General features: G+C 42.5%; 1 protein-coding gene across 3 annotated transcripts in view; it reads right to left on the bottom strand.

The window, feature by feature from the left end:
• The window catches only part of HMG20A (high mobility group 20A), a 1,114,809-nt gene that overhangs the window by 167,359 nt on the left and 920,987 nt on the right, over positions 1-26,463 (bottom strand). For all 3 annotated transcript variants that reach the window (XM_044077218.1, XM_044077217.1, XM_044077219.1), the window contains exon 9: positions 18,159-18,299. In XM_044077218.1, coding sequence (XP_043933153.1) covers positions 18,163-18,299 — 137 coding nt within the window. In that variant the 3' untranslated portion in view covers positions 18,159-18,162. The remainder of the gene's footprint in view (positions 1-18,158; positions 18,300-26,463) is intronic.

Genomic DNA, 26,463 nt, shown 5'->3' with positions numbered 1-26,463 from the left:
GAATACCTCCTCAAAACAGATCTAAAAGCAGCAGCCCTAAGATGAAGCATCAGCCGCATTTAATAAAATGGCGAGCTACTTGGGAGGATGTCCCAAGCAAAGCAGGTGCAGAGGCCTTCCCCTCAGAATCAGGGAGATCAAAAATAGCCTGACAGGCTTGACAGAAAACAGCCAAAACATACCTAGTCATGTGTGTCTGTTAGTTAACAGCTCTAAAGGCCAGCATAGCAGAAGTATACACCTTTTTACACAGTCTCACCAAGGTTCTGCTATCCTTATCAGATGGAAGCAATTTGGTGGAAGGCAACAATTTGGAAGGCTTTTCAGAAGCCACAGACACCACAGAGGGGTCAGAAAGAGAGACACTTGTAAAGAAATTTGCAGCCTTTATGCACTTAAAATCTATCAGATCCTTTGGGAGCAGGGGGTTAGGAGTCTGGAACCTTGGAAGCAGTGGAAAAGGCATCCAGCAAGGCTGCAAGAACCGGAGGAACAGCAGAAGGTCTAAGAGACTCCATTTGTAGAAGCTCATAGTACTTCTGAACATCTGACACCTAAACACAGTCCTAGTTGAAAAATTCCATCATTCTGGAAAGAGTGCCACTAAAATTAATTTCCTTAAAAGGAGAGTCAGCACTGATAGACTCTTCTTCCTCAGAACCACAGTCAAGTGGTGAAGGAATCTGGGAGGAATAAGTCAGGGACTCCATTAGAATCAGCAGCATCCTCTTCTGAAGAATCCTGCTCTCTGGCTCTCTTAAGAGGGGTAGAAGACTGATGGGAGCAGGAACAGAAACACCCTGTAGAGGCTTGAGAGTCATAAGAGCACTAAACAAGCCTTGAGTGAAGTTTTGCCATTCACTCTGAGTATATTTTTCAGTAGATTAAATATGGTTAGTTCTTTGCTTCTTTGAGTGGAATGTCAGCCTTAAAAAATTTTTTGAGGCCCTGATGGCACTTCAAAATGGTAGTCGGAACCTCTTCCCTTACTAAAATTTGAGGAACACTCCTAGGCCCTTCAGTAATAACCAGATGCAGTTCCCTTGTACATCCGAGGCAGATGTCTGCAAAACTTCTATGGATGTATGTGGCATCAGGTCCCACGCTAGCCACTGAAGGATTCATGGCATAGGAATCCGAGAAAGAAACTGGACACTCCTGTGGGCTTTCACCAGCCTCAAGAGAGATATCCAGTGGAGGCAGTACAGCCGAAGAATTAGACCAGACTTTCTTAGCCTTTTTCTTCTCAGATGGCTAGTCCTCGGGTCGGGAAGATCTTTCATGGCATCCTTAGTCAACAATTTAAGTTGTACATTCTCTAGGTAAACCAAGAGGGAAGAAAGTGGACTCTGCAATGTCTTGGGGACAAAGGACTGACAAATCTCAAAGACATAAGGTCGTGGGAAGCACCTAAACAGAACAAACACTGCTATCATGACTATCTTAACAAGGAATCTATCTCCCGCACTGGCATTTCACCTTTCTGGATGACATGAGTCCCAACAACCAGAAACAAGGCAAATGTAAGATAAAAAAAGAAAAAAAACCCAATGGGGCACTTATCTGAAAGCTGTAGAAACTAGCAGATGAATGTGCACTCAGACAGACAATTAAAGATGATGTTCAGACTGGAGGCAAAGAAGTTCTGAGGATGGCATACCTGGACGTCAACTTTATGCCTTATGCTGTGCACAAGTAGCATACATGTAACATACAATGTACCCTTTCCAACCAAAAGACTTGTATAGGTGCCAGACGTCGGGCTGCCATTGGCAGGGGATCCCTATTTTAAAAATACTGCAACAATGATACGGAAGGACATCCCATGCCTATACTCTCTGTAATTAACACAGATCATGGACTCAGCATTATTAAACTAAGAATAAACTCTTACCCAGTTATAAATAAATCATTCCTTCTAGACTTTGCCAAGTGACACTATGATGCTACAAACTATATAGTTATGAAAACAGAACGGGATATTATCCTCAGTGACCCATACAACTATGATTAGGATACTAACGCTATATATTATTAACTCTGCATTCATGAATGCCCACTGGTTAAACAAATATATAAAGAATGTCACCAAAAAGAGGTTATAGAGGAAGCTCAAAACAACCAAGGCATACAAGAGAAAAAAGGTACTATTTAGATATCCTAACATACCCTAGTTTTAAAAACAAATCTAATAGATTAAATACAGAAAAGTATAGTTTTGTACCTACCATAAATGTAGATGTTCGAGGATCTACATTGCTGCAGTCATAACCTGTGGGTAGTCCGCTGTCCTCGGTCGGCCCGAATACCAAAGAGCTAGTCTGGTGTCGGTCATTGTCGCCCAGAGCTGACGTCAGTACGTAGTAGTACTTAAGCGCATGACCGACGCCATATCCTCAGTCTTTCTTGCCCCAGATGTCAGAAGGCCTAAAAATGAAAGGCCAGAGCCAAAATAGTAAGCCAACAACCACCAGTGTGGAAATAAAGAGTGTCCCAAAAGAAACACAACAAACACAAACTAGAGAGGGGAAGGAGGGAGGGATAATAGGACTGCAGCAATGTAGATCCTCGAACATCTACATTTATGGTAGGTACAAAACTGTACTATGTTCTTCGTCTCACATTGCTGCAGTCATAACCTGTGGGTAGAATCCCAAAGCAAAGGAAAAGGGAGGCTGGCAAACTAAATAGCATTAGGAGCTGCTAACATGCCCTGTAAAACTGCAGTGGCAAACCCAGCCCTGGACTTGGAATAAAGAGGGAGATGGTAATGCTTAGTAAAAGTGTGTACTGAACTCCAAGTAGCTGCCTCCAAAATATCCTTAGTAGCTACCCCCCTCAAAAAAGCAGTAGATGTGGCAGTAGCCCTAGTAGATTGAGGTCTGATCCCAGCAGGAACATTCTTCCCATGATGAGAATAACAAAAAGCAATACATTGACCAATCCACTTAGAAATAGTCTGCTTTGAAACAGCTTTCCCTTGTGAACCCAAAGCAAAGGAAACAAATAATTGTTGAGTCTGTCTGAACTCTTTAGTTCTGCTCAAATAATAACGTAGCTGCCTGCGGATATCCAAAGAATGCAAGACTTTTTCCCCCTTATTTTGGGAATCAGCATAAAAAGTAGGCAAATGAATAGACTGGTTCAAGGCCACATTAGAAATCACTTTAGGCATAAAAGTAGGGTTAGTACGAAAAGAAACTCTATCCTTATGGAATATCAGAAAGGGTTCAACTGCCATGAGTGCCTGCAATTCAGATACCCTCCTAGCAGAAGTAATGGCCAACAAAAAAGCAGTCTTCCAAGACAAAAACTTCAACTCAGACGTAGCTGCAGGTTCAAAAGGAGGTAAAGTAAGCTTCTCCAGCACAAAATTGAGATCCCAGGAAGGAGTAGGAGCTCTACGTGGGGGTCTTATATTTTTTGCCCCTCTAAGAAATTGTTTGAACAAAGGGTGAGAAAATAAAGGAGGGTCACAATCATAGTGAGCAGAAATGGCTGCAGCAACCTTCACAGAAGAGAATGACAAACCCTTGTCTAGTAATTCAGTAAGATACTGTAGTGCAAAACTCAAATTAGGTACTGAAACATCAAAGCCCTTTGCTGTGCTCCAAAGAAAAAATCTCCTCCATTTATCAGCATAAACTTTTCGAGTACTAGGCCTGGCTTCCAAAATGACATCTAAAACCTGTTGAGGAAGCTGAGACCCCACCGGCTCTAATACAGAATACGCCAGGCTGTTAGATGCAGGGACTGCACCCTGACATTGAGAAAATGATTGTTTGACTGGGATAACAAATGAGGAATCTGTGGCAAAGGCCAAGGAGGCTCCTGAATTAAACTCCTCAGCAGAGGATACCAATGCTGACGTGGCCAATCTGGTGCTATTAGAATCATGCAAGGCTTGTCCCGCCTGACTTTCAAGAGTACCTTGGGAAGAAGAGGCAGAGGGGGGAAAGCATAGACGTGAAGGTTGTTCCAACTGAAAGATAGAGCATCCACTTTCCAAGCAATTGGGTGGAACATCTTTGTGCAAAATTTTGGCAGTTGGAAATTCAGTGGAGAAGCGAACAGATCTATGTCTGGAGCTCCCCAAGCCACGGTCAACTGTTTGAATACCTGAGGGTCCAATTTCCACTCGTGGGGATCCACAATTTGTCTGCTCAATACATCTGCTAGGAAGTTCTGTGCTCCTGGCAGAAACCGTGCTTGAAGATTGATGTGCAAACTCAGAGCAGTCTCCCACAATATCATTGCTTGTCTGCAAAGAGGGTAGGAATGGGTTCCCCCCTGCTTGTTGATGTACCACATGACTGTTGTGTTGTCTGTTTGAATCAACACCTGTCCCGGCTGAAGTAGGTCCTTGAAGGCCATCAAGGCAAATTGGACTGCTAACATCTCCTTCATGTTGATATGCAAATGTAGTAGTTTGGGAGGCCACATGTCTTGTATCCATTTCCCATTGAAGTGTGCTCTCCAAGCCAAGTCCGAGGCATCCGTTGTTAGGATCTGGCTCGCCTCTGGTCGGGTCACAGAGAGTCCCCTGTTTAGGTGACATTCCTGAGCCCACCACAAGAATTCCTTCTGGATGCAAGGTATAATCCGAATGACAGTGTCCAAACCGTGGCAGTGTTGAGTCCACACACTTTTGAGATACCATTGTAGCTTCCTCATATGCAGTTTGGCATTGGGAAGTACTAGAATGCAAGATGCCATGAACCCCAAGGCTTGAAGGACTGTCCTTGCAGTCAGCCTGGACATTACTGATAACTGCTGGAAGTATAGATGAAGAGTTCTTTGTTTGTCTGGGGTCAGAAATGCCATCTGAGAAGCTGTATTCAGTCTCACACCCAGAAAGCACATGTCCTGAGAGGGCACTAGACTGGACTTTATTTCGTTCACAGAATACCCTAGGGACCTTAAAACTGCCATTACATACTGGAGATGTTGTAGTAACTTGTCTTTGTCTTGAGCAAGAATCAGGCAATCGTCCAGATAAGGATAAATTTGTATTCCTCTCTGTCTGAAGAAAGCAATTACAGGAGCCAGTACTTTTGTGAATACCCTGGGCGCAGTAGATAAACCAAAGGGCAATGCAGAGAACTGATAATGAGAAGTACCAGCCCGAAATCTCAGGAATCTCCTGCAGCTGGGCCTGATAGGGATGTGAAGATAGGCCTCTTTGAGATCCAGGGTTACCATCCAGTGATCTTTGCCTAGCATAGGCAGAAGTTGTTGCAATGTTAACATCTTGAACTTTGGAATGTCTAGGTAGGTATTGAGAATGGACAAATCCAGAATTGGCCTCCAAGTGCTTCCTTTCTTTGGCACTAGGAATAGACGGGAATAAAATCCTAGGCCTACTTCTGACGGAGGGACCACCTGAATTGCCCCCATCTGCAAAAGCAAAGAAATTTGTTCTGAGCCTCCAGCCTTTGCTGAGGAGGCACATCCGGCATGCCTTTGAAAGGAGGAAAAGTGTGAAAATAAAACTTGTAACCTTGATTTATTATATCCAACACCCATTTGTTCTGGGTGACCAAATGCCAGTTTTGTTTGAAAAGTCCAAACTTTCCTCCTAGAGGAGCTGCCAGTAAAGAAGGGTCTGGCAGCTGAAGATACAGGTCATTGGGTCTGTTTATGAAAGGGCTGACCCCTGCCCTCACCAGAAGACTGTGCAGGAGAAAGTACAGTTTTGTACCTACCATAAATGTAGATGTCCGAACAGGATAGCATCTGCAGTCATAACAAATGGGTTGTCCTGTCGTCAGGCAGCCCTTCGGTCGGCCGGATTCCAAAGTCTGGGTCTGGCCTCGGCTGGTGTCGCACTTCACCCGACGTCATTTCTCCTGGTCTTCGGGTATAAAGGCATCAGCCGACGCCATTTTCCTCAGTGTTTCTTGCCCCAGATGCCAGTTGCCCTCTTGGAAAACTTAGTTTTGGATAAATGCCAATGTTTCCAAAAAAAAATAGTAGGCAAACACAAAAAATAAGCATGTATGTACCTATATACAAACAAATACACCACAAGAGATCCCCCCCCCCAGCTAGCTATTAGGAGGGTAAATACCCTAGGAGTACCACAGAGGGGAAGGAGGGTGGGTTATCCTGACTGCAGATGCTATCCTGTTCGGATATCTACATTTATGGTAGGTACAAAACTGTACTATGTCCTTCAAGGATGCATCTGCAGTCATAACAAATGGGTAGAATACCATAGCCAAACTAGGGGAGGAGGAAGAAGAATTATGGTGTAGTTAGGACCCCTTGCAAGACAGCTGTGGCAAACCCTGCTCGGGATCTAGAATATAGAGGTAAGTTGTAATGCTTGGCAAATGTATGCACGGAGGTCCAAGTAGCCGCCTCAATAATGTCCTTGGTAGCCACTCCTCGTAAGAAAGCTGTGGTAGTGGCTGTAGCCCTTGTAGAGTGAGGTCTTATGTTCTGTGGAATTTGCTTTCCATGGTAGGAGTAACAGAATCTTATGCAATTTCCTATCCATTTAGATATTGTCTGTTTGGAAATTGCTTTTCCTTCCCTTCCTGTTGCATAGGCTACTAAAAGCTGGTCAGTTTTTCTGTTACCTTTGGTTCTGTCCAGGTAGTAGCTTAACTGTCTATGTACATCCAAGGTATGCAGCAGTCTTTCCCCCCTGTCCTGTGGTTTGGGAAAGAAGGTAGGTAGGTGGATTGCCTGGTTTAGAGACACTCTGGATACCACCTTAGGCATAAATGTAGGGTTAGTTCTCATGGACACTCTATCTTGATGGAAGATTAGGAAGGGTTGAACTGCCATTAAGGCCTGTAGTTCCGAAACCCTTCTTGCTGAAGTAATTGCCAGTAGGAAAGCAGTTTTCCATGATAGGTGTTGAAGATCTGCTGTTGCTGCTGGTTCAAATGGAGGGAGTGTCAATTTTTCTAGCACAAAGTTCAAGTCCCATGCTGGTAATGGTGGTTTCCTAGGAGGTTTTACATTTTTGATTCCTCTGAGGAACTGCCGGAGTAGAGGATGTGAGAAGACAGGGGGATCGAAGCTGTATTCTGCAGAAATAGCTGATGCATGTATCTTGATGGAGGAATAGGACAGGCCTGTATGTAGAAGCTCTGCCAAGTACTCCAGGATGTTAGCAATGTCTATCTTTGACACATCTTTTCCTCTTTCAGTACTCCAAATGACAAACCTTTTCCATTTTCCTGCATAGTTCCTTTTTGTTGAAGGTCTGCGGGCTTCAAGGATAATGTCTTTCACCCTTTGGGATAAATCTGGGTTAGTTGCTGTTATGTGATGTTCCAGGCAGTCAGTTGCAGAGTTTTCAGGTTTGGATGTATGATGTTGTAGTTGTTCTGAGTTAACATCAAGGGCATCAGGGGTAGTGTCCATGTTCTCCCCCGAGACATGCTCCTCAGCAATGGATACCAGTGTTGACTTGGCCAATTTGGGGCTATCAGAATTATCCTTGGACGTTCCCTCTTTGATTTTCAGTAGTACCTTGTGCATCAAAGGAAGAGGTGGAAATGCATATGCTGTCAGGCCTTTCCAACTGAAGGATAGAGAGTCCACCTTCCATGCTAGTGGGTGGTAAGTCCTTGTGCAGAATTTCTTGAGCTGGTGATTGAGTGGGGATGCGAATAGGTCTATTTGTGGCATTCCCCATTTCTTTGTGATGGCCTTGAAGATGTCCGGGTGTAGCATCCATTCGTGAGCATCCGAGGTAGTTCTGCTTAACATGTCTGCTAAGATGTTTTCTTTTCCCGGTACAAATATTGCCTGCAACTGGATGTTGTAGCTCAGAGCCATATTCCAAAGGTCCAGAGTCATTCTGCATAGGGGTTATGAATGAGTGCCTCCCTGTTTGTTGATGTACCACATGACTGTGGTATTGTCTGTCCTTATCATTAAATGGCCTTCTTTGAGGAATGGTCTGAAATTCTGGATTGCTAGTGTTACTGCCAGCATTTCTTTTTGATTTATGTGCAGGTGCAGCTGGTCTGGAGTCCATAATCCTTGTATGCATTTGTCCAGCATGTGTGCCCCCCAGCCTAGGTCTGAAGCGTCCGTTGTGATGGTTTGGCTTGCTTGAAAGTTGTGGAAGGGCAAGCCAGGGTTTGACTGGCATGCTTGAGCCCACCATAGGAACTCTTGTTTCAGGCATGGGATTAGTGGGATTTCGGTTTCTAAGCTGTGCCTGTGTTGAGACCATAAATTCTTTAGGTACCACTGTAGCTTTCTCATATGCAGTCTGGCATGGGGGACCAGGATTATGCATGATGCCATGAAGCCCAAGGCCTGCAGTACTTTTCTTGCTGTTAGTTTGTTCTGGTTTGTTAATGCCAAGAAGTAAAGAGGGAGTTGTTCTTGTTTTTCTGCAGTTAGGAATGCCATCTGTTTTACTGTGTCCAATTCCGCACCCAAGAATGTTCTTGTTTGGGATGGTATCAGTCTTGACTTTTTTAAATTGACTGTGTATCCCAGGGCTTGTAGTAAGCAAATGACTCTTTGTAAGTCTTTTGTCAGCTTGCTTTTGTTGTCCGCTTGTATCAGGCAGTCGTTCAGGTATGGATAAATTTGGATTCCCTGTAGCCTGCAATGAGCGATTACTGATGCCAGGCATTTTGTGAATACTCTGGGCGCAGTAGATAAGCCAAAGGGCAATGCTGAGAATTGATAATGCTCTGATCCTGCAAGAAATCTGAGGTATCTTCTGCAATTTGGTCGTATGGGGACGTGCAGGTATGCCTCCTTGAGATCTAGAGTTACCAGCCAACACTCCTTGCCCGGCATGGGAAGAAGTTGCTGTAGGGTCAGCATTTTGAATTTTGGGACAATGATGAATGTGTTTAAAATGGACAGGTCGAGAATAGGTCTCCAACTTTTCTCTTTTCTTGGTACTAGGAAGAGTCTGGAGTAGAATCCTTTGTCCTGTTCTGTTAGTGGTACTCTTTCCACAGCTCTCATCTTTGTTAATTGAGCTATCTGCTTTAGAGCTTCTGTTTTTTGATTTGGAGGTAGGTTTGGCATTCCTCTTTTTACTGGTAAGGTGTGGAAGTGAAACCTGTAGCTTTGGTCTATGGTCTGCAAAATCCACTTGTCTTTTGTGATATAGTGCCAATTTTTTGAAAATAAGGCTAACTTTCCGCCTAAAGGTGCTGCTATTTGTTCCCTGGTAGGCGGTGTCAGAGCCAAGTCACTGTGATTGTCCTGTTGCAGTGGCAGTGGTTGTGTCGGTGCCTCGCTGGTTATTGCCTTGCCACTGGCGTCCTCTGTAGGCACCTCCTCTGGATTGATTTCTGCCTCTGGCACGCCTATTCCTGCCTCTCTGAGATTTTGAGGAGTCTGGAAAGGACCAATTTTGGAAGGCCAGTTCCTGCTAAACCTTGGGGCTGAACCTGTAAGAAATCCTTAACTGTTTGTACAGATTTTGCCTTCTCTTCCATTTTCTTCATTACTTGCTGAGCAGGAGTACCAAATAGACTGGCCTTATCCATAGGAGCATCTAACAGCTTTGCTTTAACATGATCCGGCAAGACCTGTTCTTTCAACCATGCATGCCTTCTTATAACTGTGCCAGTCATGGCTGATCTAAATGAAGCCTCCAGTGCATCATAGCCACATTTTAAAGAATGGTTACTAACCTGCTGAATGTTATTCACCATTTCTAAAACATATTTCTTATCTAAGGAGTCATCAGAGGACAGTTTCTTAGTTAACTGATCAAGCATAAACTCTTGGTATTGGATCATATGAAACTGACAGTTCAAAGCTCTAGCTGAGAGAGTAGCAGAGGTGCAAACTTTTTTCCCCCATCTCTCTAAGGACCTGGATTCCCTTTCAGAAGGAAGAGGGTTTTTTGCTGAGGTTGAAGCTACTGCCTTAGGCCCCTGGGAGATAGTCTCGGGATCTGCAAGTGGGGCCTTGTATAGGTGGTGATGAGTGTCTGGTACCCTGTAAAACCTATCTGGTTTGGCAGGGGCTGGAGGTAAAGTATCAGGAGCAGTGCAAACATCATTAAATGCATCATCCACAACAGGCAGAACTGGAGGTATAGCTAAGGGCCTATGTTGTGGTAAGTGTAGAAAGGTCCTAAGCCGCCTTCTTGAATCTGAGAAATCTTGTCCCTGCCATTGGAATTTTTCTCTCATGGCATGTAAGGTTTCCCCAAAGGAAAATTCCTCTGGTGGAGAGGCAGATGGAATAGATTCTTCAGCATCGGAATCTTCATAAGTAGAAAAAGGAGCCTCTGGATGGTCTGTAATGTCTGAGTCATCTGAAGAATCATCAGAGGACACTGGCTCTGGGGGCTCTGCTCTAGGTCTCTTTTCTGGAGGCTGAGAGGCCCTGTCTGGGTGAGATTGGGATCCCCTAATTAAAGAGATGAGATCCTCTGCCAAAGTAAGCATTTGTGAACTGGAACTGGGCCTGTGTGAGGGGGGCTTAGCAGGCACTGATTTAGCAGTTTTGGCTGCTTTAGCCCTGGCAAAGGCCTTAATAGACATGGCTGCAGGGGGCCTAGCAGCACCACGTGCTGGGGTAGAGACATCCAAAGGAATGGTGTCTGATAATTCAATAGGAACCACCTTAGTAGGCAAAACTTCAGAGGCCGATTCAACTAGGGTAACAGGAGCCTCGGTAGTAGTCATGGATTCGGCTGAAGATTGACCCGTTTGCTCGGTTTCGGCCGAAACCGAGACACTCGCGGTTTGCTTAACCGTGGTTTCGGCGAAACCGCGGACCGCGAGTGTCGGTCTTTTTCTTTGCGGTTTTTAACAATTTGAGTAGTCGGAGGATCCGACGGTATAATGTACGCAAAGTCTGAGCCGAAAAACTGTTCAGCAAACTCCGACCGACGCCTAAGCGTTCGTCGGTTGAAGGAAGCACAGGCTAAACAGGCTGCTACGTCGTGGTCTGGGCCTAAACAAGGTAAGCAGTAAGAGTGGAAATCCTTATGAGGTATTTGTTTCCCACAAGTTAAACAATTATTTACTTTTTCTGACATCGGCTGAGGCAAGAAAGAGTCCCCAACGGGTACTTAGCTTTTAGAAGTCTTGAGTAGTATTCGGTAGTAATAATCTCTGGATCTGACCGACCGGCACTTGCGAACAGCTTCTGCTTGGGCCACGCGGCAAGAAAGACTGAGGAAAATGGCGTCGGCTGATGCCTTTATACCCGAAGACCAGGAGAGATGACGTCGGGTGAAGTGCGACACCAGCCGAGGCCAGACCCAGACTTTGGAATCCGGCCGACCGAAGGGCTGCCTGACGACAGGACAACCCATTTGTTATGACTGCAGATGCATCCTTGAAGGACATCTCCAAGTCCTAGGTCTGAAAGAACCCTGAGCGTGAGCCCTGCCTCTACCACGTCTAGACCTGCCCTTAGACTGATAATCCGAAGAAGGATAAGACCATCCTCTAGCAGGCCAATTCCTACTAAACTTAGGGGGCTGCACCTGCATAAAATCCTTGACCGTCTGCATAGACTTAGCCTTATCTTCCATCTTTTTCAAAACTGATTCCACAGGAGGACCAAAAAGTACTTCAGATTGAAGAGGAGCATCCAAAATCCGAGCCTTAACATGCTCTGACAAATTTTGATCCTTAAGCCAGGCATGTCTACGAATAACTGAACCTGTAGCAGCCACCCTGGATGAAGCCTGAAGAGCATCGAAACCACACTGCAAAGAATGTTTGCCAACTTGATCTGATGCATGAACCAACTCCTGGAGCTCCTTACACTCTATACCCTCAGATAAAGCATCCACCTTAGATTTCAATTGGTCTAACAAAAAGTTCTGATACTTCAGCATATGAAATTGGCAATTCAAAGCCCTCATAGCTAACGTAGAGGAGGTGTACACTTTTTCCCCCACCTATCTAACGCTCTGGAATCTTTATCCAAAGGAACTGGATTCTTAGCCACAGAAGCCCTAACACCCTTCGGACCTTGAATAATAGTTTCCGGATCAGCTCTAGGACTCTTGTACAAATACTTATGTGCTTCTGGAACTCTGTAATATCTGTCTGGCTTAACAGGGGCAGGAGGCAAAGAATCAGGATTAAGGGAAGATTCAGAAAAAACATCCTGAACAACATCTAAGACAGGAGGAATAGCCAAGGGCCTATGCTGTGGCAGAAACAAAAATTCCTAAGCCTTTTCCGAGAATCTGAAAAATCCTGACCTTCCCACTTGAAATGTTCCCTCATGGAATGTAAAGTCTCAGAAAAGAAAAATCCTCTGGAGGAGAAGCAGAAGGACAGGAGTCCTCTGCATCCGAATCTGAACAGGAAGGGAAATCCTGAATTTCTTCAGCTGAGGAATCAGAGTAGTCTGAAGAATGAGCCATTCCTCTAAATCTGCCTCCACCCTAGGCCTCTTCTCTGGGGGCATAGAACCCTGATCAAAGTAATCAAGTCCTCTGCCATTTTCAACATATGCTTTTTAGGAACAGGGCTGGAGAGCTAGAACTATGACCAGGGCCAACAAGACAAGGTTTGGCCTTAGCATGGCCTTTAGCCACTGAAGTAGAAGGCCTAATAACCTTTTGTAAAGATGGAACTACAGATACCTGAGAAGCACCCTCAGCCGGGCCTAACTCCTGAGAGGCCAACTCCTGCAAAGTAAAGGTTCCCCTGGGATTCAGCGAACCCTCGGCAGGATCCACAGATTCAACCGGAGGCTCCGAGAACCAGCGTCCGCAGACTGACTCATCCGGTTTAGACCTCAAAGATTTATCTTTACGCTTTTTAGCGGTAGCAGGCGTCGGAGGATCCGACGGCATGTTATAGTTACACCGTTTACCGAAAACAAGCCTGGCACAGTCTAATCTTCGTTTAATGGTGCGCTTATTAAATCTAGCACAAAAGCGACACCCGACCACGTCGTGCTCAGGCCCCAAGCAAGGAATACAGAAAGAATGATAACCTCTATGAGGTATCTGTTTCCCACAAGAAATGCAATTATTAACTTTTTCTGACATCCGGATAACTGAGGCAAGAAAAGACAAAAATTTCCCCAACGGGGTACTTAGCCCAACTTGGTCTTCGGTCTGAAACTCGATAAATGAAAATTTCAGAATGCCGAACGGCACTTGCAAACACTGCTTCAGCTTCGGACCACGCGGCAAGAAAGACTGAGGATATGGCGTCGGTCATGCGCTTAAGTACTACTACGTACTGACGTCAGCTCTGGGCGACAATGACCGACGCCAGACTAGCTCTTTGGTATTCGGGCCGACCGAGGACAGCGGACTACCCACAGGTTATGATTGCAGCAATGTGAGACAAAGAACATCTACCTATTTGCCAAATGTTCAGGCTCTAACTAGGACTTCAGCTTAATCTCAAAAGCTGAAAGCAATAGTAGGGTATTCTTTAACAACACAGGGAAGTAAAATTTCCAGTGAATGAAACATGTTATCAATAAACAATGAAGTGATCACAAAACAAATGGGCACAGTAAATGTGCTTGCTGACAAATTCTCAGAGTGCTATAGATATAAGGGGAACCATACATTGTATAAATACAGAACAGAGGTGCTGGCACAAATGAAATTCAGACATCAAGCTCCAAAGGACCAGGAGACATACCATGTGTCTTCTGAGACAGAACCAAGGGAATTCTAAGTAAACTCCTATTCATCATTTTATTATGTGGAGGTGTCCCTCTTCTATGGTGATAAGCTGCAATGTCACCAATTTATAAAGGAAAGGGGGCTACTTCAGACCTAAAGAATTTAAGTCTCATCAGGCTGACAAGTATTCTACATATAAATCATGAATACAGCATTAATAAAACTTACTTGAAATGATACACAGGACCCAATCCTTTAGCTATGGAACAGTCTGCTTTTTAAGGGAAGACAGTACAGTTGTGTAAGATACAGAAGTGTTGTAAAAGTGCAAAATCCTCAGAACTTAATTCCCCTAGAAAAACAGGAGCAGCAAATGAAAAGAAATATGGTACTCGTACATCTAGAAAAAGAAGTTCTCTTAACCAAAGGAAAAAGAAAATCCACAGGTGAAAGAACACAGGGAAGGAATACTGCAACAGTGATAAGTAGGACATCCACTGTACGCTAAGTTTTCACAACTGTACTATGTTCTTCCTTAATCACTCTTGCAGTATTCCTTAAAATAGGCAGAGTACTAAAGCAACTAAAAAGAATGAAGGGGAAGAAGGAACTGAGGAACCTTCCACAAAAACATGGAGGGTGGACCTAGCAAAACTAGTACTGGGCCCTTGAAATCCCATCAAACCTATAGCACTTATTACAAGAATGCAAAGAAGGCCAAGGAGCAGCTTTCAAAATGGATCTAACATTGAGACCCTTAAAAAAATCTCCAGAAGAGGCAACTGCCTTAGTAGAAAAAGCATACACAAAAGTTGGAAGCTGTTTGCCATTAAAAGATTAAGGAAATGGCTTTACAAATCCAATAAATGGTTTGTTTTGAAACTGCCAAACACAATCTGCTCACATTTCTTAATATCTTTAATATTATCTAAATAATATCTAAACTGTCTATGCAAATGCAAAGTATGGAAAATCCTCTTCTCTGCTATTTTGAAGAGACGGAAAGGAGAAGGGAAGATGGGTGGTCTGATTCGCAGACACAATGCCCATTTTAGATATAAATGTAGGATTGGTTCTAAGAGACACCGTCTCTGTGGGAAAATTAAAATTAGAGAACCTACATAAGGTCCTGAAGTTCAGATACTCTTCTGGCAGAAGTCAGAGTCACTAACAAGACAGTTTTCTAGGTTCACAATTTCAAAGTATAAGAAACTACTTGTTCAAAAGATGGCCGAGTTAACTTGTCAAGACAAAGTTCAGGTCCCAAGAAGGAGGAATTGGCTTTCTTGGATGCCTCATATGAAGGATGCCTTTGAGAAACTGTTGGACCTAAAAAACCTAGAAGAAAGTGAAGGATCCAGAGACAGACAAGCAGAAATGGCTGACAAATGAGCAAGTGAAGAGTATGCCAGACCAGAAGTGAGAAACTCACACAAATAAAGAACAGAAGGAATACCCACCGAAAGAGGTTCATCTTATATTTAGCAACATAAGATTTTCTAATAGTGGGTTTTCTTGTCACCCATAAAACATGAAGCACATCCTCACAAAACTTGTGCCAAAAAGCAATAAAAACCCTATCACACAGAATCAATTGTAGAGTGAGAAGATAAGGGCGAATGAGACAGCCTTTGTCCTGTGCGAGTAAATCCATCCTGAGAGGTGACTTGTGATGACTGCCCCTGGCCAAATGAAAAAGAAGGGCAAACCAATACCATCTATGCTAAAAGGGAGTCGCCAACAAGAGTTTTGGGCTTGTCCCACATGATCTTGTATAGGACCTTTGGCAACAGAGTAAGAGGGGGAAATGTATACAGGAACATCTGTCTACAAGAAAAAGACACGGTACCCAATTTACAAGTCAGAGAATATAAATAAGGATAAATGTTAAGGATGTTGGATCCTGGCTGCAGTAACTTAAGCAAATAAAGTCTTCTTTCCAGAGGAAAAAACAGTCCAGTTAAGGGTTTAACAAGAGTGCTCAACAATCACTGAATAAAGATCCACTTGAACCCATAACTGGACTGTTTATTTTCTTCTAAAAATAAGACTTTATTTTTGCTAAGTTAGCTGCTGCTAGGATCTGACATTCTGAGCAGTTATCCTCATTCATAATCTTTTACTTTGTCCTTGAGACAGGGATACCAGACCAGTGTTTCACAAACTTCACTGTTCTTTTTTCCAATATGCAAACCAGAGGACTTAACTTCCCAAGTTCTGATCCAGAGTGCTGTCTGTTCTGAAGGGAAGCAAAAAGATCCAACTGAGGAGTAACCTGCAACGTACAATGTCCAGGAAAACCTCTGCATGTAACTTCCATTTGTAAGGATCTGCTCAGATTGTCTGTCACTGCACTGTTTTCAGATGGAACCTAGACTGCCTAATGAATCCACTGATGACATATAACAATGTCCTATGCTATGAGGGTTGGTCTGCAAAGGAGGCAAAATTTTGTTCCCCCTTGTTTATGTACCACATAACCATGTTGTTGTCCATAAAGACCCTGAGTGGACCGGGACACCAAATGTAATGCAGAGCCTGAACAGCCAGGATCAGAGCTTTCATTTCCTTGACTGATATCCTCTTTCATCTCTTGAGTAGACCAAACTCCCTGAGCCCTGATGATGTTGGAAAAATCTCCCAGGCTATGTCCAAAGCATCCATAAACAGCTCGTGAGTTGGGGATGGAAGTAGAAAAGGAAGGCCTGGATTTAGAGAAATCTAGTTGAACCACCAGATAATTATCTTCCTAGGGCAAGGCAACAGAGGAATGCAAACATTCAGGGGAAGGCAACTGGGCAGTCAAATTTTCTTCAGATACAGAAGACAGGGTAAATAAAAATATGGAGTTCTGCATCCTTTAGGTTCACGGAAACCAGAAAGGCATAAGGTGAAGAAAGAGAAGAGAAACCAGAGTCAACATTTTGAAAGACGAAACTTTTCAGAAAAGGAATTGAGGACGGAGAGGTCTACAATGAGCATCCAAGTAGTTCTCCTTCCTGGGAACCAAAATATCCTGGAGTAAAAACCCTTGTCCCTCTGGCAATAAGGCACTAGCTGAATAGTATCTTGAAACTTAAAAACACCACAAACACTCGCAATAGACTCCACAGGGAATAAATAAATTTAGTACTTAAAAGTTCATTTTATTTCCCAAGCTTCTTCAGAATGATTAAAACACTCCAAACCACTCATAAAAAACATCCAGTGTGCATCATGTGTTAATATAAACAACCACTCAAGAAAATTCTGCTATATCAATCATAACAGGTCAACATTACATAAACAGATAGTTATGAATAGCGTCATAACCCATGGTTCAAGAGACTATTCTTTATCACCTGCAATACTTTAATTATTTTTTTTTTTTGGGGGGGGGGGGTGGTACAACTCAACAAGCACATACACAATGGCATGGCAAACTAGGTATTACAATGCCTACGTTTACCAACTAGATGGTCCTCTGGTGATTCACCCTGCTAAAAGCAGAACTGGAGGAATCACATGGACAATGTTGTGACATCATGGAAACAGCCAGCATAATAAAGAAACAGGACACATTCATTATGAGGACATCTGCATTGGAGATGATGTTGCATCTCTTGACTACTGATGTACATGTCCCTATGTGGATCTGCTGCTGCTTTAACTGCAATGTGGACATGGTTAGTGTTATCCAAAACTTAAGGAAGAAGTGTTGACATCACAGTAGCCATGCATAATGAGGACTCTTTCCTACTAGGTTCTAAAAAACAAATCTACTCCACTTGTTTATATCAGCGCATCAGACACAAGTTACAGACAGTATTCGGTAACTCAAAATCCACTTGGAAGTAACAGATGCGCTGCTGGTCAGTTTGGCCATGAAGCACAATTTATGGAAGCTGCTGCAGACACTGGTGTCGAGCTCTGTCTGGAGTATATGAAGTCAGTTCAGATTAGCAAGTCCTACGTAGGTACTATAATTTCTGGTGGGATACTTTTGCGATACGTAAATTTATACTTGGGTCATTTTACCCAAACATGCATCCCTGAAGCCCCTTATTTGCTCCCTCATTTGCATACCCTTTCCACATGTGCCACAAGCTGTGCAACACCTACCTGCAGGTGTCTAAATACCTCTTGCATACAATGTGAATTGCTTGTGAAACTCACCCTTGGCTCGGCTCTTTTTCCTTAAGCACAACAGTACATTTTGGATATCAAGGCAATGAAACATGAAAATACGGCAAAGGTAGTTTTTAAATGTAGAAGATGCAGGCTTACCGGTTTTAAAGCCCGAGTATTAACAGGCACATACATGGTAGAGCACAGTAGGCTGGCCTCAGTACACTGAATGTTACAACTCTAAAGTATAACAGACATTTTCTAAAAGGCACCTTTACAGAAGATTTCTCCTTCTGGCATTAGCATTCCACATGATTATAATTAAATTTTTGGCCTGGCAGATTTTCCCCTCAAACAGTGTAAAATATCCCAGGCTGTAAGGACTGAAGACTACAATGTGGAAGAAACAGAAATCTTTTTCTGTTTTAGTAGGAGGACTGTGCAAAAAAAATTAATAAGCAATCAAATAAATAGTACTACGTACCTCATTATCGGTTTAGATGGTTTACAACATCACGTACAACTGCAATCAGACTTTCATTCTCCTGTGGACTTGCGAGGATAATATTATGCAGCTTCCCCATGTAAGAGTCAATGCTTTCCACTGTTGGGGTCTCTCCAGTCCCTGTAAGAAAAACGAAGGGTAATTTTCTACAACTATCAAGTAACATTTCCAAATTCCAAACTACAAATATAATGATTACTAACAACTTTTCCAGCCAGTTCTGCTGAGTAGTTTAACACAAACACTAACCTATGATGGTATAAAGCATACAGAGTAAATATATTGGGCAGCAGGCAATATCATTCTACCTGTACAAATAAAAAGAGACTTGCAGTAACTACACCTATAACTCTGTATGACAACCACCTTATAAAAGCATTTTTTTTTATTATTATAGAGACCTGGTTTTACAACTCTCATCTCCTTCTAAATACTGAAAAAAATGTTTCTTTTTGTACCGAAATTTGTCCCTTATACAAAAAAGATCTTCAACACGTCATCCATAGAAACTGTTTCATATACTAAATTACTTGATATCACAATTGATGACACCTAAAGTATAATACTCAAATACAAGTTAGAAAGAAAACCCAGAAAAACCGCAAAGTCTTCTATGTCTTGGCAAACACAACCTAATGATGCCAAAAAAAAAAAAATCAACAACCACTACTACTCTTCTACCCTCACCATTATATGCCTCCCACAACTACACTGGCCTAGTAAGACAGCCAAATTTCCTGCAAACTTACTTGCTAAAACTCACCACTCTTTGGCATTAAAACAACTTTGCTCCCAGGATCTCTCACATTTTCACTATAAGCCAGTTGGTAACCGCTCATAAAATCATTAACAAACCTTTAAACTGTACAGCACTACATAATATTGTGCAACCCTTATCCTTGCTAGACTCCATGCTCTTTGGATAAATCACAGTTAATCAAAACAACAAAACCCAAAACTCTACTGGCCTGTTCTTATACTCCAGTTATGTCTCCAAACTCCAGAATTATATCTCTGCCAACATCAGACAACAGACTAACCTAACCATATTCAAAGCTCTACTAAACCACTTCACCAATACATAGCTCTGCACATCAACTCCCCAGGACAGACATCATAAATCCAAAACACCCAAACAGTCCAGTTACTATTTTGTACACTACTACCTTCTAGTCTCTCCCTCCCCGAATCCTCCCATGCACTCACCTTGTCTTTTAACTTAGCTTATTATTACAACCTAGCTGTTTAATTACACATTGTAAACCTTATTCTACTAACATACACCTCTCAAGTTCTCCTCCCATGTTCCCTAATCTTCCCCCAGCTTCTCCCTGTTGTATATGTAATTTTGCTGATTACCTTCACGAATCTCATAGCTTATAATAGTCTATCTATTATACCTAGATCTGCTACAGATCTTTGTACCAAACATTGTATCTATGCCTTTCTGAATGCATATAATTCATTAACGTACTTGTCTTTTGCATCACATATACTGGACATTATCTACCTGGGTCTCCATTGTAAAATAGGTACCAAAGTGATGTATTCGAATATCTACTGTTATGGTAAGTTTACTTGCATGCCTGTACTCTGCTCATCATTAGATCATTATTTCAGTAGCGTAAGCTACAGGTAAGGAGGAAGACGAAAATCAGAATCCAAGATTCCCTGGATTACAGTCCAAGCAAATCCTGCTCTGGACCTGGAAAAGGAATCAGTTCTGTGGTGCTTGGTAAAAGTACGTACAAACGACCAACTTGGTGCCTCTAGAATGCATCTATAGCCCGCCCCCCTTTTCAGAAAGTTGCAGAATTAGCCACAGCCCTGGTGGAATGGGCTCTGACTTTGGCTGGAATGAACTTACCATTATAACAACATAACTGAATGGCCTGGGACAACCATTAGGAAACCGTCTGTTTTAATACTGGTTGTCCTTTATTTTTTACCTTCATAAGCAATAAATAATAAGTTTGAACTTCAGAAGTCCTTGGTCTTATTAATGTTGTAGTTGAGTTGTCTGCAAATATCCAGAGTCTGCAGAATTTTCTCTTCCTTATTTTACTGGCTCAGGAGAGAATACAAGGAGATAGATTGATTCAAAGTGAACTCAAAACCAGTTTTGGCATGAAAGGAGTAGTTCTTAGAGATATCCTGTCTATATGGAGATGAAATATAACTGATTCACTGTAAGTGCTTGCAACTCATATCCCTATTCCAGTTGAAGTCAGACCAGTAAACAAAACTGTTTTCCATGTTATGATCTTTATATTAGCTCTGCAATCTGATTCAAAAGAAAAAAGGTAATTTTTTTCTAGTATGTAGTTAAGATCTCAAGGAGGAATCATGTGTTTTCTGGGTGAATGAATATGTAACTCCTCATTCAAAAACTGTTTCACTTGAGATGAAAAAGGGGGTTCCATGGGCACACAGGCATTAATGGCCAAAATGTGAATCTTAATAGAACAGTAAGAAAGGTCAGATTTTAACATCTCACATAAATATCGAACAATGGAGTCTGTACATTAAAAGGATCTTGGTTCATTTTATGATAGCAACTATAAAATCTCTTCCACTTTGCTACATATGATATTCTAGTGGCAGGTTTCTTAACCTCTTCCAATATCTGTTGCTCATCCTTAGAAAAAAAGTGGCCTAAAAGGTATTAAAATTCTATCATCTAGGCTGTGAGCTGAAGAACTTTAAGGCTGGGTGGATCAGGAAGCCCCTGTCCTGTGCAAGTCTATCCTGTGAGGAAGCTTGTGGTAATTACCGTTGGTCATTTAAAAAAAAGAGGAATGGGTGAAAAGCCATATGGGGACATTCTCGTCTATGGATACAAAAAGGCCTCAGTCTTCCAGGCTTTCATACAAAAAGACCTCGGTATGTAACTTTCATGGGGACAGTCAGGTTCTGCTCACCTTGCCAGCCACAAAGTTCTGTTTTGATGGAATGTAAGTAGCCTAAAGTGATGGACTAAACTGTAGAGCAGTTTCCAGGCTAGTACTGATAATCTGCAAAAGGGGGAAGATCTGGTTCCCCCTGTTAGTTTATTACCACATAACTGTGGTGTTGTTTGTGATGAATAACAGAAGTTCTGGAACCCACAGATGGTTTGCGGTTTTCAGTGCATTTATCAGTGTCATAATTTCCTTAATGTTTATGTGCTTCTTTTTCTTATGATAGTTCAAAAGACACTGTACTATTGCACCCTTTGGAACAACTCAACCCAAGCAATGTCTGATGCATCATGATTACAGATTGAGTAGGTGCTGGTGGAAGTCAGACCTGGTCTGAGGGATAAATGATTCACCCACCAATGAAGGTCCCTCTTGAAAAAATTCAGCTCTGGAATGTGAAAAAAAGGGATGCTAGTATTGAAACTAAACTGTCTTGAGAAGCCACTGAATAGTCCTCATATGTAATCTGGCCAGAGAGATCAGGAGAATTGTAGAGGCCAAAAATCCTAATATCTTGAGGTAATCCCTTGCTATTGTGATTTCTGGAGGGAAAATACAAAGAAATGGTCTTTGTAAAAGTCCACACTGTCCTGTGGAAGGAAGCCCATCATTATGGATGTATCTAGGAAACAGGGATTGAGAGAGGATTTCTCCAGGTTTATTTGAAAACTTAGGTCATTAAGTAGATTCTTCACAACTTAGAAAAAAGTCTGAAAATATAAGGTGGTCATCTAAATAAGGAAAAATATGAATGCCTTATAGCACGCAACAGATATTTTGTAAACACTCTCAGAGCTGTTGATAACCCAAGGGGTAAGGCAAAAAACTGAAACCAACATAACCCAATTTTACACAATATATGGTCCCTAGGGGCAAAAGGACAGCATGGATTTATGCCTGTGCACTGAGTATCTTACAGAATGCTCCAGTCCATAAGGGACACAGGCACTACACCAGATGTGAATTTGTGATTCCCCATCCATTGATTTAAACTGCATTTGAAGAGGGACAGGGAAGGGTCCTGCTCAGTGTGAATAGGAAGCCTGTTCCAAAGAAGGGGCAATCTCCGAGACATACATCTGTCTCTCCAGCATTTTTTGTTTGAGTTTTTGACTAAGTTCATATCTCTAGATCAGGTAACCCTCATGCTGTTTTACTTGCAGATAAGTAGCAGCAGAGCTAGGTCACCCCTTAATAGTCAGTAGGAAACACAGTAAAAAGACATGGCTTTTAGTCTAGCCACATAATTCAGGTGGTTTACACCCTTTACTTTCTTTGTGAGGAATTTCTGAGGTCACTCCAGCTGCTGTAACTGCCTTGTCAAGAACATACCAAATGGCACACTGTACTAGATTATTGCTCTAATGAGGGTAGAGTACAATGGGAATATAAGTTCCTTGGCTCTGGATGCCATACCTTTACTTATAAGTTGTGCCACACAGGACTTCCTCACTACTATAGACAGATGGAAGTTAAAATTCAGGCTGTCTATCTATCTGTGACCTAGATTTCTCACCCCCGAGTCTACTCTTAGGGGTGTGCTATTGATTATGTAATTTACAGGGGTATTTGTCTTCCCAAAGGGTATAACAAAGCATTTTTTTCGCATTTAGTTTTAGACCATGGTTCTGGCATCAATAATCTGTCTGAGTTAGACCTTCTACATCACTGGGGGGATTCGGTGATTGCCCCCAGTTTGCAGTCATTGGCAAACTGTCAACCAGATGCCTTACACATTAGCCTTGACTTCAGAAGTACATTCCAAACAGGAGTGGTCCTATCACTGAGCTCTGTGGCACAACACTAGTAAAGTACAGTTGTGTACACTTACCATAAATGTAGATGTTCGAGTGTATTCAGTGTTGCAGTCATTACATTACGGTAATCTGCTGGCAGGTTGCCCTCAGTCAGCCTGAATTCCAAAGTCTTGGGTCCTGCGTCGGTTGCTGTCTTCTCTTCCATGACTTCAGGTCGGCAGGGGTAGAAAACATGCAGCCGACACCATTTTCTTTAGTTTTTCTTGCCCCCGATGTCAGGTGCCCCCAGAAAGGTAGCAAAATTATATATATATATATATATATATATATATATATATATATATATATATATATATATGGGTTCACTTCAATTCACTGAACTTTCAATTCACTGACTTTCATTTCACTGACACTATTTCACTGAAATTCATTTCACTGAAACTTCATTTCACTGACAAGTATTATTACAAAGTAAATGGAATATGCCCCCTTCCCCACTGTAGTCCGACCCTGGAGTTAGAATATATAGTTAGGGGGGTGTGGGGGGCACAGCCCCCCACTTACTTTTCTTTTACTAAGCAATATTATATCAAAACGTAAGAATATCATATGAAATGAAGTGGGGGGCTACGCCCCCCACACCCCCCGATGTGGGGGGCTCTGCCCCCCACACCCCCCTAACTATATATTCTAACTCCAGGGTCGCACTACAGTGGGGAAGGGGGAATATTCCATTTTATTGCTAATAATAGTTGTCAGTGAAATGAAGTTTCAGTGAAATGAATTTCAATGAAATGGTGTCAGTGAAATGAAAGTCAGTGAATTGAAAGTTCAGTGAATTGAAGTGAACCCATATATATATATATATATATATATATATATATATATATATATATATATGTATATACACACACACACACACACACACACACACACACACATGCATCAATATAAACTTTACCTTCATCTACAAGCAAATACACCACATAGGCTGTAGAAGATAGAGAAGGAAAGATAAACTTCAGAATGACAGGGGGATGGAGGGAGGGTAACCTGGACTGCAACAGTGAATGCACTCGAACATCTACAGTTATGGTAAGTGTACACAACTGTACTATGTTCTTCGTGTTTCACTGTTGCAGTCATTACATTTGGGTAGAATCCCAAAGCTATGGTTGGGAGGCTGAAGCTAAACAGCATTAGGTGCGGCTATAAGGCCTGCAGCACTGCAGTGGCAAAGCCTGCACTGGACTTAGAGTAGAGAGGCAAATGGTAATGCTTTGTAAAGGTGTGAACAGAACTCCAAGTAGCAGCCTCTAGAATGTCTTTGGTTGGTACTCCTCTGAGAAAGGCTGTTGAAGTAGTTGCAGCTCTGGTGGAATGAGACCTAATGCCCTTGGGCACAGGTTTACCATGGTGTAAGTAGCAGAAATGGATGCAGTGGCTTATCCACTTTGAAACTGTCTGCTTTGAAATAGACTTTCCTTCTGATCCTGCAGCATATGACACTAGTAATTGCTCAGTTTTTCTTAGGGCTTTTGTCCTGCTCAAGCAGAATCTTAGCTGTCTGTGTATGTCCAAGGAATGCAGAATTCTCTCCCCCTTATTCTGCGGATTTGGATAAAAAGTTGGCAGATGAATTGTTTGGTTAAGAGGCACACTGGAAACCACCTTAGACATAAAAGTAGAATTTGTCATTAGAGACACCCTGTCTGGGTAAAAGATGATAAAAGGCTCTACAGCCATGAGGGCCTGTAGCTCTGAAACTTTTTTTGCTGAAGTAATTGCTAGTAGCAGAGCTGTTTTCCATGATATGAACTATAGATCAGCGGTAGCAGCTGGTTCAAATGGAGGCAGGGTGAGCTTTTCTAACACATAACTGAGGTCCCATGCAGGTAATGACGATCTTCTACGAGGCCTTAAATTTTTGGCTCCTCTAAGATACTGCTTTAGTAAAGGATGAGAAAAGATTGGTGGCTCTGTATTGTAATGAGCCGAAATGGCAAAGGCATGGATTTTGATTGATGAGAAAGATAGGCCTTTGTCAAGCATCTCAGTTAAGTATTGTAATATCTGGGGAATATTTGGTTCTGCTGTATCAGTTCCTTGTGCTTGACTCCGAGCAAAGAATCTCTTCCATTTGTCAGCATAAGATTTTCTAGTGCTAGGCCTTCTGGCTTCCCAAACGACATCCATCACAGCTTTACTGAGAGGTGTTGTTTGTATGACTACATGATTAGCCATGCTGCCAGGTTCAGAGTCTGCAGCTGATTGTGCAGGATCTAATTGTTTTGCTGGGACAGTAGTTGTGGTCTTTGAGGCAAGGTCCAAGCTGGGTATTGAGCCAAGTTCCTTAGGATTGGGTACCAGTATTGGCGGGGCCAGTCCGGGGAAATTAATATCATCTTTGGCTTCTCTTGTCTGACTTTTAGGAGGACCTTGGGTAGAAGAGGCAGAGGACGAAGGGCGTAAACTGATAGGTTTTTCCAACTGAAGGACAGGGCGTCCACTTTCCATGCTTGTCTGTGATAAGTCTTTGTGCAGAATCTTTTTAATTGATAATTTTGAGGAGAGGCAAATAGATCTATGTCTGCCCCCCCCCCCCCATTTTGCTGTTATCATGTTGAAGACTTGTGGATTTAGTTTCCACTCATGAGGATCCATAAGGTTTCTGCTTAAATCGTCTGCCAGAGTGTTTTGTTTTCCTGGCAGGAGTTGAGCTTGAAGATGTTTCTGGGAGGTCAAAGCTGTGTCCCACAGTGCCATGGCTAATCTGCAAAGGGGGTATGAGTGTGTGCCCCCTTGCTTGTTTATATACCACATGACTGTGGTGTTCTCCATCTTTATCAGTAGTTGTCCTGGATAAAGTATGTCCTTGAAGGCTGTTAGGGCATTTTGAACAGCTAGCATTTCTTTCTGGTTGATATGTAGATGCATTTGTTTTGGTGTCCATAAACCCTGAATGCATCTTCCTGCCATGTGGGTCCCCCAGGCATAATCTGATGTGTCTGTTAAGATCTGGCTGGCAGGGGGTAAAGTGAAGGGCAGTCCCATGTTTTGGTGACATGCCTTTGCCCACCATAGAAAATCCTGTTGCAGGCAGGGAATGAGCGGAATCATTGTTTCCAGACTGTGTGAATGTTGACTCCATCAACTTTTTAGGTACCATTGAAGTTTCCTCATATGCAGTCTTGCATATGGAATTAGTAGGATGCAGGATGACATTAAGCCCAGAGCCTGCAGAATTTGCCTTGCAGAAGACTGGGTTTTTGTTGCCATCAGTTTGAAGTAAGCAGTCAGTTGCCTTTGCTTGTCTGGTGTGAGGTAAGCCACCTGGGCAGTAGTATCCAAGCTTGCACCCAGGAATGTTATCTTTTGAGAGGGTACCAGTTGTGATTTCTTTTTGTTTATTGTGTACCCTAGTCATGTTAGAAGCCTTTTCACAAACGCCAGGTGTCGAAGAACAGTGTCCTTTGTTCTCTGCTTGAATGAGACAGCCATCCAAGTAAGGATATATTTGTATACTTCTTTGTCTGCAAAATGCAATTACTGGTGCCAGGCACTTTG

Source organism: Protopterus annectens, chromosome 7.part0, assembly GCF_019279795.1.
Source record: "Protopterus annectens isolate FY-2018-M chromosome 7.part0, PAN1.0, whole genome shotgun sequence".
Taxonomy (NCBI): Eukaryota; Metazoa; Chordata; order Ceratodontiformes; family Protopteridae; genus Protopterus; species Protopterus annectens.
The sequence above is the reverse complement of the archived record's forward strand: the minus strand, read 5'-3'. Positions and strand labels throughout refer to the sequence as shown.